The 22,045-nt window shown below is 37.9% G+C and overlaps 1 protein-coding gene across 1 annotated transcript in view; it reads left to right on the top strand.

Annotated features, from left to right (window-relative positions):
* The first annotated feature begins 4,849 nt into the window (after positions 1 to 4,849).
* Positions 4,850 to 22,045, top strand: part of LOC139690569 (neuropeptide CCHamide-2-like) — a 58,933-nt gene continuing 41,737 nt past the window's right edge. Inside the window, exon 1 of the mRNA XM_071588043.1 lies at positions 4,850 to 5,454. Within this exon, the coding sequence (XP_071444144.1) occupies positions 5,355 to 5,454 (100 nt within the window). The 5' untranslated portion in view covers positions 4,850 to 5,354. The remainder of the gene's footprint in view (positions 5,455 to 22,045) is intronic.

Raw genomic sequence — 22,045 nt, 5'->3', positions numbered from 1 at the left:
TCGCGCCATTTTTTTAACTGAATTATTCGTCTTGAATTTCTTTTAATACGAACCAAAATTTTCCCACTATTACTAGAACTAGACATTTAAACTTTATACTTTACCGAAATTCACTAAACTGGAAAATGTCATCTCTGTACAATAAAACAGGAGTCCATGCAGGCCATTTGAATAATTACCGATTTTAATGACAGTGGCTGATCGTTGGAGCGGTAAATATCCGGTTATCCCTTCGGCGAACCTATAAGTTTGGGCTGTGTTTCTGAGACAACGGTGGAAAATTTGAGAGTTTCATTCAAACCACCATACATTTCGGCCAGACAAGAGAAGTTAATCCCGTTTATAACCTAAAGAAACGACATAGGCAAGTGCACGCACAGGAGTGACCACGCGCATCGTCTTCGAAACATTAAAATATTAACTCTCAAATCGTTACCTCTAGAATTATCGTATATGATGAGAAAGAAGCGGCTTTTATGCTCGATCTCTCATTCGTGAGGCCATGCTTTTTAATTCAGAAAGAATGCGAAAAAAACCTTCATGCGATGAAAGGGGTGAGGTAGTCCAGGGGGTAGAGCGCTGAACTAATGAACGGAGGGCCCCAACCCACAAGTGTGCATTACACACGCCGTTGATTTTAGCACCAGGTGATTTCTATCCTCACCTATCGAGCCAACCACTGGGTTATAACTCTGGTGGTCTACGCCTTGAAGGTGCAAGAATGAAAGCGAAGAGGACCGGACAAGTCTTCTTTATAGGCAGCCTTTAACTGAGCGAAATCAAACGAAAGCGTGGCCGTCCTAAAGCTCATTCTTCTAAAACGGCCTGGGAAATTGCTCGGCCTTCGGCATTCGTCCTTTTGACGCGGCCGACCATATTACGTGCACCTTAGATTTTAAACGGCCTTTAATGTCGGTGTTCACGGAAACATCTATTCTAGATGCGAATATTAGAGTGGCCCACGCTCTACCCTCCTGTATCCACACCTCTCCTTAAATAACAACTTATCTTCTATCACAGTATTTGCATGCCTCTGACGATAGCTAATGCTCCTATCCATGGCACATACTGTAATTATTTATTCATTTAACACGTATTCAACTACCAAACATGTTTTCATCACCTTCTACGGGAAATACTGACGGGGATTTAGAAGTACAGTAAACATATTTTGTCCACTTTTCTCGAGTAATATTTTTCATGAAGGTTTCGTTTAAAGACACGCATTATTGCTTAATTTCTTCTATTGTCGAGAAATAGTGGAATTCTGGGTAAATGCTACAAAATAACACATGTATTACTAGCCCCATCGCACTTCGATAGGAGAGATCATAAAAATAAGATTGATAAACATAACTGTAGCAAACACAGATATTAATTTTCAATTCTCCCACAAAAATAAGGGGTAAGAATAACTGAAAACAATTAAATAAAACAGTTTCTGGCGTCACCTGGTGGAAATTCTTCATATTGAACTTAAAATTACACCATTTGGATTTTCCACATAGAAAAGCCAAGTGGTTTAATTTTAAGTTCATAATGCAAACAATTAAATGGCGACAGGAAAAATTGTTCTGAGACGCCAAGAACTTTTGTTGTTATTGTATCTGCCACTTTTTTTATTGTTAACTGAGCGTGCGTGGGGAAATATTTTAAACTTAAAAACCGCAAAGCATGAAGCTGTTTTAAAAATTATTTCCATAAATGAAATCACTGATCATATTTATTGGAATAACATAAAAAAATTCAGACGTGCAAAAAATAAAGCAAAAGAAGTATGGTGGAATACTCAGTGTAAGGATGTGGAAAGTTTGCAGAGGAAGGGTGAAATTAGTGCGCTATACAGCAAGGGAAATCACAATCGAGAAGTAAGAAGGGAAGATCTGTGCTAACAGTAAGAGATAAGTCGGGAAAGATATACGTTGACATAGAAAAGCTCCAAGAGAGATGGAAGGAATATATAAAAGAACTGTACGGTAAAGAACTTAGGCCAACAAGGTTAGACGTTGAAAAGGAACATGACGTAGAGGAAGATAGCTTAGGTCCAGGCATACTCAGCGATGAGATAGAAAGGGCATTAAGGGAGATGAACCTAAATAAGGCCGTGGGGGTAGACAACATTCCTGCGGAACTACTAAAACGTTTAGGAAAATGTGGGAGGAAGAGGCTACATGGACTGATTCGTAGAATCAGTCCATATATCCTCTTCCTCCCATATGGCCTCCGGAATCTGGCCGGTAGACTTTGTGAGGTCAGTGTTGGTTCCTATTCCGAAAAAGGTAAAGACTACATCGTATGAGGACTACAGGACAATAAGTTTGATATCCCACGCAGCTAAAGTTGTTCTCAGGATCATAAACTAAAGGATTGAGAACGAGGCAAATGATTACTTAAGGGATGATCAGTTTAGGTTTAAGAAAGAGAGAGGTACGCGTGATGCCATTGCAGTAATGAGATCACTCACTAATAGAGAGGAATATAGAATGCAATTAGGACGTATTTGCCTGTTTCGTAGATTTCGAAAAGGCTTTTGATTGAGAGAGTTGGGAAAAACCAATGAGTATATTGCAGAAAATAGGAATAGAATGGAGAAACAGGAGGATAATCCGCAACCTGTACATGTCTCAAACTGCTCAGGTGCGAGTGGGGAACGGGGAGTCCGGATGGGGAGTCCGGATGGGGAGTGTTAGGAAGAGGTGTAAGGCAGTGTTGCCCATTGTCACCGTTGCTGTTCAACCTGTATGTAGAGGAAATGATTAAGGAGGCATGGGAAGACCCAAAGGTAGGAATGAAAGTGGGCGAGGAATTCGCAAAATCAGTTAGGTTTGCTGATGACCAAGCTTTAGTTTGTCAGTCAGCCAAGGGGTTGCAAGCATTGCTGAGAGAATTGCAAATTCAGTGTGACAGCTATGAGATGAGAATCGATATTAATAAAACTAATGTTATGCGGTTTTCTAGAAAGATAAAGGCTAAGCTAAACATTAAAATAGGAGGGCAAAAACTAGAGCAGGTAGAACAGTTTACGTATCTTGGAAGTGTTTTGGACCAACATGGTCAAAGTAGTAGGGACGTAAGGAGAAGAATCGCGCTAGGCAAAGAGGCTTTCACAAGGAGGAAGTTGCTGACAGGGACATTGAGTAATGATGTTAAGAAAAGACGCGTAAAAACTTTGATATGGAGCGTAGCTATGTACGGCGCGGAAACGTGGTCACTGAAGCGGGAGGATAGACGTAGATTGGAGGCATTTGAAATCTGAGGGTTGAGAATGACGGAGAAGGTGAAATGGATCGAAAGGAAAACAAATGAGGAAATACTTGGTATGGTGGGCGAAGAGAGGGGTTTGTTGGGAGAAATCCTATGGAGGCAGGAAAAATGGATGAAGGGCGTATTGATCAGCAGTGGGATGCTGAAGACTGTAATTGAGGGGAGAATGTCAGGCAAACGAGGAAAGGGCAGGAACAGGGTAGGGATGTTGGACGGGATGAAGGGAGGACAGAAGTACTCAGAGATGAAGGGGGATTTGATGTACAGTAGGTTGCTGGATTGTGTTTAGTTAGGACTAACAAAATATTTATTTGGTAGTTGTATCCGCCAAAAACCTAACTTATTAGGTAGATTACTCAATAATAATTTATTGGAAGCAATTTTTTGAACGACTTTTAATTTCGCATTTTGATATTGCATACCTGCTGTGGAATCACCTCTTGTCGCACACCCCAGCGGTGGCTTGAAGGGTAACATGTAGATGAAATAATTATTTTAAATTGTGAAAAAATAGCTATTCAGAAAATGAGAGCGGATGAGTATTATAATTTCAAATTAACGATATTTATTCTCACCTTCTAATTTCTAAAATCATGAGCTTAGAACAACCGCTTTTATGATCCAATTTTGAGCCATTAAGACATGAATATCAAGAATATAACAGATAGAATGTCTACCAAGCTTCTAGTTTAAATGCTTCTGGGAAAGAAAAAGATAAATAAATACGTAGATATGATAAGGTTAAATTTCAATTTAATATACTTAAGCTAAAGTAAGTCTAATTTTATATTTCCAGTCCGGCAGATTATGCATTTTTACTGATATTGTTACCCGAAGAAAAATAATGCAATAACCAGAATCATTGTCAGCGGAAATATTCCTTACGGTGAATATCAATAATTGTTTTCCTCGAATGTTTGGGTTTTACTACTCTTTAGCTGGGCCGTTGATTTTCAGTGGACGACAATACTAATTGCACAATTCAACACATCCGATTGAACTTTTAATTGCTCACATTTTGGCACTTTACACTGGTGAATTGGATGATGCAGTCGATTGGTTTGTGAAAAAAATGATCCCATTCTCTATTTGTCGCATTTAATAAATATAGGAATCAATGTCCATACTGTCAGACCTAAATCCCCACCTATCTTAAATGCTTCCATACAGATCAGTGGGCGTATTCTTCTCACAAGTGCTGGTAACGCAACGGAAAATACAGAAATGTCACCCTCAACCTTTATCGCTTTCGACTCTGGCCGATATCCTAAATCCACCTTACCAGGCTTCACCCGACAGACATTCGTATCTCCCAGAGACTATCCCAACCCCTCAGCATCCCAACTGCTAATTTTCCCAACCCCCACCCCCATCATCGCTCTGGCGCCGTACTCCCTTCACCCCCTCGCCAATCCCACTCACCCCCTCCCCCTCCTCACACTCGCGCACTCTCCCCCAGCAACTCCTCCCCTCCCGCACCCCCACTCCTCTCCCCATCCCTCCCCATTCCGACCTGCATCCGATCCCTCCAAACCCTCCGCATAACACGCCGCGCTCCCACCTTATAAAGGAGAGCACGGGGCCGCGGCGAGTCCAGAAGACACTGCGCAGACCACACGACGGAAATTCCGACCAACCAACCCCCCCGAAACTAAAAGAGAGATTGAGAGAGGACTAGGACGCAGGGAGAGAAGGAGAGAGAGAGAGTGATTGAGAGGGTGTCTCTCTTCAATCAAAACTCCTTGGGCAACCCGGGCAGGAAGTCAACAGGAGCGACTTTGAATTGCGACGAGGCGAGATCCATTGCGAACTTGGTCCATTTCCGGAACGGTGAGGGAAGTTCGCGAAAAGTTGACATCGCTTGGATTCGGAAGGGGGAAAGGTGAGCGCGCGCGCCGTCGACAAAGAGAGGGAGAGAGGAGGCCTTTCGCACGCCGATCCCCGCCGCCGCCGCCGCGTGAGACTGCCGGGAGAAGATCCGGAGGCGAGAGAGAGAGAGGTGGAGACAGATTCGGCCGGCGGGAGAGGGCACCGCTGGGATTTTCATCGCCTCGATTAGGGGTCCGCGTGCAGCACTTTTGCAGCTAAGAATGAGGCCAAGAGCAGGCAGCAGCTCGCCGTCCACCGTCTTGACCATCGCAGTCTTGACGGTGTTCATCTGCGGGACGAATCAACTGGCGGAGGCTAAAAGTGAGTTGTCAGAAGTCATTGTCATCGGTTTCGTCGAAAACGAAACCCTCGAGTGATCCCACGGCACTTTCCGTGGCTGGTAGTTCCATCTGTGGTGGAGAAGGCGATTCGCAGTTAACGAGGAAAAGAGAGATGTTCGGGGTGTGGAATCATTTAGGGAGTCTGCGGGTGTCATGGAAAACGGTAAATAGTTTGCGGCTTTCGTAAATCTTCCGGTTGAAAAAAATGTTCATGTCTAATTCGATGGAGTTTTAAGGCGCCATTGCAATAGGCTATAATTACTAGGATATTTGAGGCATCCCTTTAGATTATCGTCCGTCATTTCAAGGTTACTTCTTTATATTTCCTCGCGTTGACGTCTCCCGTTACATCATGCAATTCCGCGGACTTCCGCATTCCGCGGTTGTTTTCCCTTCCCTAGTAAATTGTTGTGTTTTAAGATGCGGCAAATCTGATACCATCTTTTTTTCGGATATCCTTTAGAACGTATGGCAAGGTGCGTCAGGGAACTGACCTTAAATTGGCAACTGTGAACATCTCTTTTTACTCCTTGTCCTAGGGATATCCAGAGATTTTAATCATTTATTTTCAATTGTTTTTCAAGTCATTTTAATTTTTTCACAAATTATCTCCCTGGACTTGAAGATAATCCTTCGTTCATATCAATTAATTTTGATACTTTTTATGTCAGACACCATATAGCATAGTATTCTTGGAATATGATGAAAGCGTCGATTGTACTTCTTGACTTACGACCTTAACCCCTTTCATGACTGTGATATTCATATGCATAAACTGCTATTCAAACCATAAAAATGTTTCCATTTACAGATAATACTTATGTACAGTTTATAATTTTATTATTATTGTTTAGAAGATGTCTTAAAGGAAATACGAAAGGATATTGCTTTTCAACACTCTCTCATACCCCAAAACTTTTGAAAGGAAATCACTTTAAATGTGTGCCCTGTAACGATGTCATTCCAGCAAGATAACTCTTTTTACGTCGTCGGAAAAATAATTTTTTTTCAAAATAAAAATCATGGACCTCCCGTCGGTTACTCTCTTAACGATCAATTCAATTCGCCTTGCGCGAGGACATGAAACTCGATTCGGGGGCTAAGCCATGACTGACGCGACGCGCTGATTTAGAAATCATTTCCTTTGGGTGCGGACACTCAAGGTAAAAAATACCGGTGTGAGAAAATGCTGTTACGTTTTACACCCTTCATGTCAAATTCATGATTCACCTCACGGCATGGGTCAAGGTGAAAAATAGCGAAATATGGACAGCGGCAATTACCGTTTATGAACGCCCTGCCAAAACCCATGATACTGTACAAGGCTTTTGCTTTATTTCTAGATGTGGTAAGATGATATTTGACAGGGCAGGATTCCATGCATGGATGCTGCGATGAGAGATTTAAACAACCTCATATTTCACTCGAGTAGTTATTCCCATGTTCACTGAAAATTCAGCCTTTTTTTGCAGTAACTTTACATAAATCGAGTCGTCGAGTACTTTCTCCAAAAATGTATCAATATTTATAAAACATTTTAGTATAACCTTAAGTTGGTAGATCACCTTTCATAATTGTCCACCTCTTCAATATTTTGTCCGTGAAAACCGGATGAATTGATCAAACTGATGAAGATAATATAATATCGATGTAGCCATTGTTTAACAATATTGCGGAAAATATCTTACGCTTTGCCACGGGAATTGGATTCTAATTACTCAATTTTCTTTACATAGTTACACGATTTCCGAATTGAACACTTCATTCTGCGCAAAATGGATTGAAAAATAAATATTTAACTTGTTGACCATCAATTCTGAAATGTATGTACTTCTTTCTAAGTCTATCCAGCACCAAATAACCCTCAGGTAATATAAAAATACCGTGTTAACTAAATACTGAAAATAAAATCAACATTCTCGGCACTTAAAACGGCCATCAATTCACGAAAGTCCTTTCAGAAAAAACATTAATGTATAGAGCTTTAGTGAAAAGTAATAGATTAAGAGTGAAATTTCCACCTGTTCTAAAACCTTTATGGGCTGAGGCATTACGAACCTAGGAAGAGGATGATGCTTGGGTTAGACTGCATGCCGGATAATTTTAAGCTGATAACATTAGTAAACCTACGGTAGCATTTTTAGTAAAATATTTTCCCATTTGAATGTCAAAATTACGAGGCAATAAACAGGTGTGTAACTCAATGACGTAGACGAAGAAAACTATGAAGGAAGATCCTGTGACACTTCTTGATATTTCAAATAATTTATAGCATTGTTCTAATGATGCAAATTGAAACTTTTAATTTATTATTATCAAGTTGAATTCAGACATGCTACCAGAAAATAAGTACATATAAACTCGGATGAAATAAAATATCAGTATACCAAGAACATATATCATCATTAGTGCTCCAGAAGTGCCTTACGGCTTTACCAATTTAGTAGCTTAGTAGTTGCGCACAAAAATAAAAATAGTGACTTGTTTCTAAATGCAAATTTCTGAATGATATAATTCTTGCAAGAAAAGAGAGGCCTCATGGATTATACCTAATTCAGCAATCAAAGAGTCCCGCTAAAACTTGGAACTTTTACTTGGATGAAAATGAAAATTAATTATCTACACAAGGACTGTACCGTGAAACTTAGCCTTACAACGCTAAACGTTAGCAATTCTTTATATGATTTCGTGCATTTCCAATCCTTTGCTGAAGAGAAAGAAAATGATAGTGCCACATTCAAATATAATAACACGAAAACATAAACGGATCTGGATCGTAATCGTATATAATACGTATAATAAATATAACCGTATGTAGATTATTTTACAAGAAAGTTACATGCTTGAACTGCAGGTATAAAATTATTGATAACTGTTTTACAATAAGGTTCAATATCTCGAAACAATAATATTAGCCTACCATTATAAATAACACTAAAAAATAAAGGGCGCACCACTACCAACAACGTTAAAACTTTTGACGGCACACTGAAATTTGAATATACAGGTAAAATAATACATGTGTAATTCATGGAAATTGAACCATTAATATACATATATATTGTTTGTATCCTGACGCAGGGAATAACCAGATGTAAATTTCACCCCCGAAAAAAATGTTTCCATCTCATGTCTCAATGCGAGTTTGATTGAAAAAGAATTTTTTCTAGCAAAATTAGTAATACATGACATTTTCTTCCATCCATTGGAAAAACAGTCTGCGATTTATATTTTCATTTCCTATTATGCAACTAGAAATCAGTTTGGAAAATTATGTCCACCGTAGCAAAACATACAAAAAATATGAGGAGACCACGCTTGGGAATGTTCAAGTTCTAAATTTTCAGAAAAACGCTTAACCAAAAATACCTGGGTTTTATTTTAAATTTGAATTTTTTGCTAATATTAATGACCAAATTTATTACTTTATGCTCTTTTGAACAAATAAAGCATCATAAATGATCGGTGTGCTCGATGAATGATGTTTAAAATAGTGTACCAATCACACAGGTATTAACGTTTAAGCTGCATCGTAAAAAAGGGAACATTTAACGGATGGCCAAATTATGATGAAAGGAAATTTATCGGTTTTTGATAACCATTACTAAACTAAGTTCCGAATCGAACGAAACACCACCGCTAAAATGGTTTTTTACTGTCATGTACCAATCACAATGCTCTACAATGCATCGTTAGTGGGACAATCAATACGTGCTGCTATCGATAATATCATTTTAATCAGATATTAATATGATTTTTCTTCCTATTGGTTTGATAACAGTAGCTTCGGAATGAAAAACCCCTTTAATCAACGTTAGTCAAGGGGGCTAGTCCTCACCAACTTCCAAAGTCCAAACCCATGTTTATCGCCCAGAGCAAGTCTTTCGACATTAATTCAGAGGGAAGGGTGTAATGTCTTGGCGTAGTCAGGATTACAAGGATTTACATATTGACTTCAACTTTTCTGATTTATACAGAAGACCAAGACAAAAATGAAGGTATGATTTTGCTATGTAAATTCACAATTTAACAAATACTACCCCTAACCTCCAACTTCACCGCAGGGTTTGGCGTGAACCTCATAAATCCACTGGAAATAATACTGTACAATTGAGTTAGTATTAAAAAGAGAATACAATATTTACAAGTGAAGACTGAGTTCGTATAAAATAGAATTTATTTTCCTTTTACTCGGAGATGGGCTTGCTCGAGCAGGAGTACACAGTAGTTCGAGACACACAGGCCAAATATAAATTTCATGTTAGTAGAACCTTTAGAAATGTTGCGTTCAACAGCCTTTAAGGTTAAGTAAATTCGATAAGCAGGGAAGCAGAGGTAATCGGATATTAAAGAACAATAAATGAAAAAGTCTCGTAAAAATGTTTTGATGAATATAATATGGAAAATCTTTTTCTCCAATGTATTCAGAAAAAACTGTGAAAGAATATCATCTTAATAGAGAAAATGAAAGCATGGTTAATATCTTGAATTTCATTGATTTTAAGCGGCATTTGATTTCATATAGTATTTCATTCTGCAACGCATTACGACAGTATAATTTTTAAATAATTACGATACCCATCTAAAACTAAGGTCTTTCTAGTATTTCAATTCTATACAATCACTAATGGAGAGGTTTATTCAATAAATAAATATCGTTAACATATGAGAAAGGAATTTTTACAGGTCATAATATCAGCACACGGTTAATGACTGTATTCATCTTTTTCTTGGTTGCATAACATCAGTTTAACTTTTTCCCTCTCATCCACACCCTACCACGCCAAGGTTTGATAAGCAACGTCCCGGCGTCCTTAACTGAAAATAACGGTTTTCGGCCGGGCCATCGATCATGCACATGCTGCGTCACTGAGGTGGTGGGTAGATAATCTATATATATATATATATATATATTACCAAAAATCTTCATACATGTCGTCATCCCAGTACGTTTCTAAAAGCGAAAACCATGTGTCTTGTAGTCAGCTCAGCTTTCCAAAGAATTATTTAACATCCATTTCGAGACTACAAAAGTTCCACAAAAATAAAACCAATAATCCTGATGCTTTACGTTAAATTAAGATTGTCTTTCGGGCCTACACTACACCACGATGGTAACTTCAAGACTGTGAAGCTTTTATAAAAAAAAATCATTTAATCCAAAATATTGCGGGATAACCTTGCAAAGCCATTTGATCTTAACTCTTCCTACATTTCAGTAAATATGTTAACTTGATTATTTCTATTTCGTGCTTTTTTAGGTTGATAACTCCTAGCTCGGCCTGTTTGGTGAATTATTAGCATTAGGTAATCTACCATTTAAGGTAGGTTTTTGGATGGGCACAGCATCGAATAAATATTTTGTGACTCCTAACAAAACACAAAATCCAGCATCCTACTCTATATCAGGTCCTTCTTCATCTCTGAGTAATTTCTTCCCCCCTTCATCCCATCAACATCCCTGTCCTATTCCTTCCCTTTCCACATTTGCCTAACATTCTCCCCTCTATTATAGTCTTCAACATCCTACTGCCAGTCAATACCCCCTTCATCCACTTTTCCTGCCTCCATCGGATTTCTCCCAACAAACCCCTCTCTTCGCCCACGATACCAAGTACTTCCTCATTTGTTTTCTTCTCTGTCCATTTCACCTTCTCCATTCTTCTCCACACCCACATTTCAAAAGCCTCCAGCCTATGTCTATCCTCCTGCTTCAATGACCACGTTTCCGCGCCGTACATAGCTACGCTCCATATCAAAGTTTTTACGAGTCTTTTCTTAACATCCTTACTCAACGTCCCCGTCATCAACTCCCTCCTCCTTGTGAAGCCTCTTTGCCTAGCGCGATTCTTCTCCTCACGTCCCTACTACTTTGACCGTGTTGGTCCAAAACACTTCCAAGATACGTAAACTGTTCTACCTGCTCTAGTTTTTACCTTCCTACTTTAAGGTTTATCTTAGCCTTTTTCTTTCTAGAAAATCGCATAACCTTTGTTTTATCAATATTGATTTTCATCCCATACCTGTCGCACTGAATTTCCAATTCACTCAGCAATGCTTGCAACCCCTTGGCTGACTGACAAACCAAAGCTTGGTCATCAGCGAACCTAACTAATTTTACGAATTCTCCGCTCACTTTCATTCCTACCTCCAGTTCTTCCCATCCCTCTTCAATCATTTCCTCTACATACAGGTTGGAAAGCAACGGTGATAATGGGCAACCCTGCCTTACACCTCTTTCTAACACTGCCCATCCGGGCTCCCCGTTCCCAACTTGCACCTGAGCAGTTTGAGACATGTACAGGTTGCGGATTAGCCTCCTATCCCTCCAATCTATTGCCATTTTCTTCAATATACTCATTAGTTTTTCCCAATTCACTCTATCAAACGCTTTTTCGAAATCTACGAAACAGGCAATTACCTCTTGGTTGTGTTCTATATTCCTCTCGATTAATAATCTCATTACTGCAATTGTTGGTGAATTGTGGAAGAATATTATCACATTTTCCAAAATAAAATTTTAAGTAAACGTTTCCTTCTAATACGTTGATTTGATTTTTTGCGGAGGGTTTATCGGAAATTTTTTATTATTTTAGAAAATAATTTCATATTTTTTTATATATTTTATTACGAACTTAAGGTTTTCATGATATTTTAAAAGAGAAAATGATTAAATTGCCTAAAAACAATATTAACAGATTTTTCCCCGCGAAAGTTTATATTCTGTCTTTTGAAGAAAGTGGTCAATCAATATAAATTTTAAAATTAATTCCACATTTCATTAAAATACTTCTGCTGTTTATAGTTTTCGCCAAAACTGTGGTCAAATCACATTGCACCTCGTATATTCGTGCCGGTTTGGCTTCCAGCACTGGAATATTAATCTTTCAGCCCATTTCAGGAAAAAACGATACATTTGGCTTCTACAAATAAATACAACAGGAGGAATTTAGAAATAAAGAAGTTCTTAATTCATGAAAGGACACTGAAAATGATGTGGAAAGAATTTAACAGTTAAACATTGACATTAATTCTCGTCACATAATTAATTATTAGTGTAACTATATATTCAAGAAATGGCGTGAATGGAATTAAAACATTTGTATTGCGTGTCATTGGAATGAGAAAGACCGTGATAGTGGGAAGAATTTTTAATAAAAGTGGTAGGGGCGGGAATTATGTTGAATTGAGGAATGGTATATTGTAATGCGGAATACCTTCCTTTGTATAATAATTTATACAGAAGCTCTGGAGGGTTTATTACGCAATTTAGGGTGAGGGCGCAGATCAATTGTAGCAGTGGCTACGTGTCCATCAAAAACCTAACTTGACTGGTCGATTACTCTTAGCAATAAAAATGGGCAATGTGTACTTGCAAGCAAAATAAAACAACTTTGACAGAATCCTGTTGTGGAAAAAAATTAATTACGACTCATTTCCACAATCCTTGAAGGAACGGTGATGAGCTCATTCCATATGAAACAGCTATCGACATCGACAGGATTGGTGGCATGACTTTTAAAAATAATTTACCGGTTATTACACACAACTAAAAGGTTTTAATTTTTACGCTCAAAGAAGTGAGCCCCAATAAGCCGTATGCAAAAGGTTTACCCTAAATTGTTACCGTTGCATCAAATAAGGGTGTCCGCAAAATTTGCTCCAAACATAGAGAGAGGGCCTGAACCTAGAAACTTGGTCACCTCGGTGAAAGTAATTTCGACGCAGTGATGTATGTTCCCTTTTAACGGCATCGGTCATATGATTTTATGAACAGCGGACATTAACAGGAGTGATAATATCTTGAATTGCGGCAGATATTACCAAGTGTACAAGAACCACCGAAATATTGTCTATCATAATGAGTCTTCCGTGGCCCCAGTCCTAACAGAAAATGGCGTCATATGTGGCTAATGATGCTATTACAGCGTTGCATCTGATTGCCGATTAGTTAGGGACCACCACTGTCTGGCTATAGAATAAACATTAATTTACCAACGGGATCAATATAACCGGGCGGATAGCCGCCCGTGAAGTTCTCAGCTACCCACGAACAGAGCGATAATTTAATAATTTGTACCATGAATCCTAAGACTATATGTTATTCAATATAAAATTAATATGAGAGACTAACCCTCCGCATTCTAAATTAAGAAGGATCATTAAAACATCAATCAAAGCTAAAATCTCGAAATAATTCACAATTAATCCATTACTAACAATTATTTCTTTATATCAACACCTCCTATTAACAGTATCATTTTTATAAAATAATCCGAGGAGAAATACGGTAAGGAGCATATCGGAAACGAAAAACCTTATTATTTTGAAAAAATAAAGAAAATTTTATTATTCTCATAATATGCACGCATTTACGAATAGGTACAATAGTCTGACTGAAAAGAGGTGAAAAGTATTCATAGGATCTCCAAGCGTGCATGATTTTCACTATGTTATCTTGAAGATAAGGTCTAATATGATTAAGGCGTAAAACATTCCATCTTGAATCAACATTTTTATTTTATGAATTTTTTCGATGCACGCAATCAATTATTTTTAATTGAAAAATAATATAAAAAATCATTATGGCCAATATCTGCTCACCTAAGCAAGTAACTCTTGCTCTAGCACTTATTTTTTAATCGATTTTTTCAGTCACAATGCTGAAACTTTTAACAGTATTAACTTAAAAACTTATTAAATAAGTTTGTTTACATTTGTATTTTAAAATTCATCACTAAAAATAACTGTCCACGAAATATTCAAATGGTTATGACGACCTTTTAACTGAATTTAATCAATAATTTATGAATAGGAATCTTGTATTAACAATTTCATCTAATTTTTTTCCAAAAATATTCACTACATTTTTCAATGTGCATTTTAATGAAAAATAAATTATATGCTCTTGCAACTTCGAAGGAAAATGGTTTTTGCATTTAGCAAGCAGAGAGTTTAAAAGTGAGTCAAAGGAAACAGATATTATCTAATTGTACGAGGCGTGCAATCAGGGATGTTCTATCATTTTCCTGCGTATCACTCTAAAAAGAGAATGGAAGAATAACTTAAGCAATTAACCAGCGGAATGATATCAATGACTTTCCGGTCACTCATAAATACCTGATAACTGCGGTTAACAGATTGGTCGGTTCATTACTCTTGTAAAAATTAGGATGATTGAATTAATTTGATTTAGTCAAGGTACACGAGTATATTGATTAGTTAAATAGATTTTGATTCTGAAGTAAGTGGAATACGAATAATAGATAACCTTTATTCTTCCAGAATTTCCCGTAGATAATATTAAAAATTACTTTAGGTTAAATATAATGGAACGCTGATTCTTTCTTCCTTCTGACTCTGACCTTTTTCCAGACATCAAATTTTGAGTTATAGCAGTCTTGCGCAAGAGAAGTGATTGATATAAAATAGTTTTATGCCTAAACACAAGTTATTGGTAGTTGTTGTTAAATGGGAATTTTTAAAACACAATTAGAAAAAATAAATAATTACACGTCTATTGTCCGTAAAACATTTTTTGTCGCTTGTCCCATCATAAAGATATCATAAACCTTCCATTGATAACAGATCAGAATTGATTAGATTTGAGATCGCATTTCACACACACCCTTTCAGAACTTATTTAAGATCTCATACATGAAGATTTAAGATCCCATCCCTCATAGAACATGAAAAGAAACAAAAAATATACTAGCAACCTTTTCTTTTTCCTATTTTTGTTACATGTAAAACAAACACAAATCATATAGCGCGAGAGCTTTTGATGTTTACCGCAATGTTATTCAAGGAAGCTAGTGATATACAATGAATTGAATCAATGATACATATCAATTTACAGTTTATAATTCAGAATTGTTTTATTAAAGTCCGGCACAAACGATTTTTCTAAAACCGATGACAACGAATCCATGTACGAGTATATCCACATCCATAGGAATCTAATTCGATTAGATTTGAGATTTCTATCATCAAAGTTACCCGTTCCAATACACATGTCACTCTACCGCTCTCTTACCCGCAAAAACGATAAATTAACATATGAAACTGCATCTAATTCTCCGCCGTAGCTCGTGCACGATCACATCCGTGCCCTCCGACCCTCCTCCCCGAGCGCGACCTGCATGGCCCTCTCTCCCACCCTACCTCCTCCACTCGCACTGCGCGTGGGCTTTCATCTCTTTTGACGGGGCGAACCCTACCCGCTTAAAATCTCTGACGCCACCGCCGCGGTGGACCACCGCCGACTCCTCCCCTGCACCCCTCCATTCGCTCTCTGCATTTGTCTGCACCCTCTCCCTCGCAAACCTCTCGCCCTCCTTTCTGACGCCCTGCTTGTGATTACCTCCGATACGAAATCTGTGTCCGGTGAGGAAGGATGATTTGTCGGCTGGACGATAGAGTATTGAATATCCATTGCTGTTCCCACTGACCAAAGAATGATCGAGAATTTTTATTCGTGATCTCCGCTCGCGAGAGTTCAAAGGGCTTTTGTTATGAGGCTGGGACATGAATGCTTTCGAGATGCTTATCCCTTAGGGGTATCATAGCTCCACCTCCTCAAAGTTCGGAAAAATAACTACAGTTGATTGCGAGAGGGTAAATTCAGTTCCAAAGTGTCTCGAATCTTCTTTCAAACATTTTGAACTCCAACTTTTAACTTTTCCTCTCTCTCTAGAGTGATTGGCAAATTACGGAAAACGGTCGCAAGGTGGTCAATATTCTGATTTCCGAAGTTGGTGGACGTTTTTTATAAATTATTGCATATGGTATTTGCCGTATCGTGTATATCATGGTGCCCGCTTTCCTTGCCTTAAGAAATGCCTCGAGTTCGCTAGGTTATCCAGGTAATATTTTCAGTTTTTCATGGCGTACCTCATCCCAAAAGAAGCTAAATTTGAGCAAATATTAATAATATGCCAATAATAATGGAGTAATAATTTATGAAATCACAAGGAAATGTTGTTACTACCACTGCCATATGGTAATGTAATTTAAATGTAATATAATGTATACGTTGCATCAAATCCTACTCTATGCCCAATGAATACGTTAATAAGCAAAGAATATCGACTGAGCACATCATCCGTCGAGTGTCGAGGACTAGTAGAAAAAAGTCAATCATTTCATGAAATCAAAAGGAAGCCAGATAATCACTCACCACCACAATAAAATATTCCTCGATAACAAGACAGTTAACAATAAACATTGAAATATTTTCTCTAAGTAACAAAAATAACAAATATACAGTAGAAATTAACATTAAAAACTCTTAGATATTAATATATTCAGGTGATAAATTTTTGAGCCTGTTAGTTTCACGTATGGCATGAAACACTGCCTCAACTTGTGCAATCTCAACCAGGGCCTCTCAATGGGCGTGAAATGGCATTTTTTATCGAGCGAATGTCAGCACGAGCATAAATTACGCCGATGTCACCACCACGTGTCTGAAGATCAAATATTTCAAATGAGAAAGCACAGTGGTATTTTCAAGTTTTAAAGATTTGATGAACGAGTGTATTTTAATGTTTTCGTTTCGCACTAGTATGATCAGAATTTGCAACTGCTCTCCGTCAATAATTAGATGAACACCGCGATGAATAATTCCAATGAAGGCCTCTTCATAAGGCAAACCAAGCTTTTGTCCTCCATACTGGTTTTCAATTTTCGTCCCCATTCCTGACGGTGTCCACTTAAAGGTTGAATGTTGGGTACACAGCACACACAAATTAAGTGCATAACTTCTTCACAGTTTTGGCAAATTTTTATTTTCATTTGCTGAGCAAAGAAGTCCAAAGGTAACACTTTTTGGTGCCGGTGAAGCCGAAAACGGTCGCGGGTAAGGAATATGTGACGAAAGAGGTCATTATTCCGAAAGGCTGTGTCTTTTTGAAGATCTGATTAAGTAGCCGAAATGTGTTACTTTACCTATGCATGATAAGTTTTCCAAAGAATGAATTCTAAGAGATTAGGTCGCACAATCTAATGAAAACATTACAATTCCAAACAACCAAGAAAGGTGAAATGTTCCCATATTGTGCACTAGGAAAAATTAACGATAAAATTAAGTGATTAAATTAGAGATTAGTTCCTTGATAAAAATAATTCTTTCCTGTTTTAAGATACTAAAACGTGTTGCACGATAATATTTCCAGCAAAAATATATAGATGTCATTTGGAAACGCGCGAAACAAATGTCTAAGGTAATTTTATTGACTGACTAACATGATATTTAATTGTTTGTATAACTTATTTCACTGAAATATCTACAAATTTTTGATTAAATCATCGGAACAAGAACACTAATTGTATAAGTACCCTTGAACACGAATGCGGTGGATCACCACGATATTTGGAAGCGATAATATTTGGTGTTAAAAATTTGAGTGGGTAGCTAATTTACGTTAATACTAGTATGCTCATTATAAAACTACCCTCACAACGCCCTAATTCCTTCTGCCATTTTCTGAGCTTGGGAAAAGGTTCATGACTCTAAAATACTAGCCTTTTAATCATTCTGTGAGACTTCGTGACAATAGTTCTCACGAAATAGTTCGCGACATTGGCCGTGCGGAGAGAAAACCGAGAGGGTCCCTCTGTGAAAGTACCCGCAGCATGTCAGACAAAGATTGCCAACGACCGTCCAACGAGAGACCAGAGTCGAACGGACGTCCAGGCTCCAGCGGATGACTATTTTGCTGCAAACCCTCACATATTTGCTCTGTATTTTATTACCTCACGGTCGCGTGGGCCTAAAAAGGTCAACCACCAATGCCCGTTGTGTTTATTTTCCCAGATTCTCCCGTCGACCGCAGCCGCCATTCTCCGCCTCCTCACTCCTATCTTGAAAGGGAATCCTGCTGCTTCTCCCTTGCCTCCTCCACCAACTCCCACGCCTTCCTCTATAGTCGAGGACTCCTCTAAGCGGCTTCCTCCCCTCTCCATATGCGTCCCCTTTCTCCGAACCCTCTCCTATTCCCCTAAATCCTGGAGTAATAGGACGTCCGATGCGTCTACCCTCATCTCAGTTCTTCCCTCCAAAACTCGACCGTCCTGTCTCCTCCTCCCCATCGCGCCCTCCCTCCCAATCGCCTATCGCGAATCTCGGCGATAACAAACCATCCGAGCCATTCATTCCATTTCGGCGTTAGTTTGAATAATCGAAGCAGATGCGGGAGCTATCTCCTTCACGCTTGTATCTTATATTAGCGGGACGTGGGGTGTGACACCCACCACTCTTCGAGTCGGACAACCGAAATTCGGAGAGGCATTGGGACGGATGGAATGACTGGGGGTAGGCGGAAGGAGTTGGACGTAAACTGGAAAAGAGAGCGCTGATATGGGTGGGGGGGAGGTCGTTATGGGAGAGCGTTATTTGGTGAGGGATGGGAGAGTGAGAGAGGATTGATATGGAGGAGGGTGAATTCCCTTAATGGAGGCTCACACGTATCTGTAGCTTCAGGGGAAATTTCAAAGGGCATTGTACGCTAGGATCTTTCAGCTTTGAGATGCGGGTTTTAGTGGCTCTGTAGACGACTCGTTGAGCTATTCTTGAGCCGCATATTATGTATGATAATTATAAAATAAATTAGATTCACACTGTGGTTCGAGTGATCACACCGTCTTGGTCGAAAGAGCACCCGAGAGCACTCTTTTAAACCGATCGCATCAGTTAAATTTTTACTTGAGGCGATATATTTGCTGTCTATGTATTTTCTCCTGCTCACCAAAAGATCAATTAAACCTTTTAATCAAATTAGATTCAATGTATTTGTAGCATACATGAATTAACAAATTGGCAGAACTACATCGTGCATGTTACTCTACACTATAATGAGTAAAGTACTATAAAAAAATTCTGTAACATCATAGCATATTTTTCCCATGTGTTGATTGCAGGAAATACGATCGCCTTAAAAGAAAAAACCGCTCTCTGCGTAGGCTATAAGCCATACGTGGCAAAGAGAAATTAGCTTTTAAATTGCATACCCATTCCCCACGTCAATGCAAATATCTTCCCACAACTTGGCTAACACATGCGACCTTTAAAAAATAATAATAGAATAAAAAATGTTAATTTGTGAAACCATCAGGTCGCCATGTCTAATTTCTGTCTTGGAAGAAATGTCCAGGTTTTATTCAGATCTTATGTGTCTTGTAGTAATTCCAATTTCCTCGAAGTTTTGCACACAGCCTCAAACTAAAATGTTTTCTAATCCCCTAAAAATATGCTCAGGATATTTTTCGTGGAAAACAATTCAGTTACACACAATTTAGTCTTGTTATGCAAGTATATTTACAAATTTATATCGGAATGAAAGGACAGATTATATATTTCTTTTTAGTAAAAGCATGAGGCAGAACTTTTCTTAATTTAGCGTTTAAAATTGGGTTAATCATCTAATTTTCATATGCAGATTGGGTAATTACAAGATTGAATAAATACATGTACACCAACGCTATGGACTTAAACCAAAAAGCAGGGGTAAACAGTCCGTCTGCACATGACAGGAATTCGCGAAGCCTCACTTTTAAAAATTGACTTCCCACTCTAGATTCTTTAAATGTTGTCTTCATATTTTTACTACTACTATGCAAAGCTTATTGCAAGAAATACCCACCAATATGCCAATGTCCACAAATTTGCATTTACCACAAAGACAAAGCGTTACACGCTGATTGGCCAAATGCATTATTCTTCATTTCGCCAGAATTATATCAATATTTTAGATTGAAAAACCGACTTGAAACAATTAATTACTTTTAGGCACTCAGTGCTAAAAGTGCATCCGATGATACTCATGAATTTCTTCGGTGTCCCATACTTTATGATCGGAGGAAAGCACTTACTCTGATTTTCAACTATAGCCACGCAGTTATGATTTGCTCTTCCACTCGAATGAATTACGCAGAATCCCGCAGAGTACGCAGATACGAGTATAATGATATTTCCGTATCTTAGGAACAAAATATTCTATCGCAGTTGAGCAGTTGTAATGTCATTCACATCCGCGATCCATGCCCGGAGAAACTCATGGAATTTTTTTATGAGCTAATGATTATTTTTATTTGACTCACGGATAAAATATTTTTAAATGGTACATTTTTAAATCAATGGCTCGTTTGTAAATTTACTCGCAATGACAATTACAAAAATCTCGTATCACTAGCATCGAATCTTTTCATTCATAAGTTTTATCTGTATTTTAAAACAATTAATTTTCACACATTTTATTGCAAATGCATTATGGCGTATTAGCTAGTACTAGAATAAAAGAGTCTCGAACTTCAAAAGAAATCACAAGTGAACTTATAAAATTTAGAATTTTTCAGCCATTCCTGTAGCTGAGATATTCATCTGTAACATTTAAGGTGCATTTAGAAGTAAAATTAAAAATAACCATAATTTTATAACATTTTACTATAGGTCCAAATACACACGCATATTTATGTACACAAAATTGTGAATTCTTATGCCCCACTAGAATTTCTCGGAAGAAAATGTCCTTCAAATGTATCTTTAAAATAACAGCAATGTAGAAGGAAGAGGACACAAATGGCCATACATATGTATACCATATTTGCGCATACTAGCAAAGGAGAATCGAATGCTCAGCGTTCCCGAATATTAAGAGAACGGAAAGAAAAAAAGGAGAGAATAATGTTGCCTCGCCAAAAGTTAGTTTGAAAGGTGGGAATAGCTTTGGTGAAAAAAAGATCAGAGAAAAATTCCAAGCAACCAATTAATCTATTACAGCACTCATTACTGAGCAGGGATCACTAATGTAAGGATAACGTAATTAAAAATGCGGTTGAATGCGATTAAAAATGAAACACCACTTTTTATATGTCATTTATTAAAGTAAGCATGGAAGAACAAAGCATAAACATTATTCATTTCTCCCAAAAGTGATTGATATTAATATACCTCAACCCAATTATTTAATGATATTATATTAAGTTATTAAAGGAATTTTTAGTTCAGTAATTCGATAATACAAAGATTATTACTTAATAAGTATACATTGATTGGATTGAATGGATTGAATCCAAGCAATCATATAATTAGTACCAAAAGTAAACAATACCAAGAGATTGAATGTCCGTTCATGTTTTATCAATTTAACTTTTAATTTAATTAAAAAAATAAGAGTAACGACAAGGTGCAAGCTACACGGATAAATCCTAAAATCAAGTACAAGACCGTAGAGAATGCTTGTCAAATAAATATTGAAACACGACTGGCGATATTAAGTAACACGCGATGTTCAAGTGGTGATTATAAAGTTGCAAATTTATTTTTTTCTACAAATATAACAATGGAGAGAGGCCCATCATTAAAACTGTCTTCAAAATTATCGCGGGCAATAAACGAGGAATAACAAAACCTACATGATTATCCGCATTTTTTATTGATTAAGTCTTGTTGCGAACGCGTTGTTAATTGGCACACCCTCAACAAAAAATAACAAGAGCGATGATTCAACGATGTACGGGCAACTGTTTCATGACACAGAATCGAGTCGGAGGCGAACTTTATATTTCGCCGT

This window comes from Hetaerina americana, unplaced genomic scaffold, assembly GCF_022747635.1.
Source record: "Hetaerina americana unplaced genomic scaffold, ioHetAmer1.1.p SCAF_3, whole genome shotgun sequence".
NCBI classification, from domain to species: Eukaryota; Metazoa; Arthropoda; class Insecta; order Odonata; family Calopterygidae; genus Hetaerina; species Hetaerina americana.
Note: the sequence above shows the minus strand (reverse complement) of the source record. Positions and strands in the feature narration are given on the sequence as shown.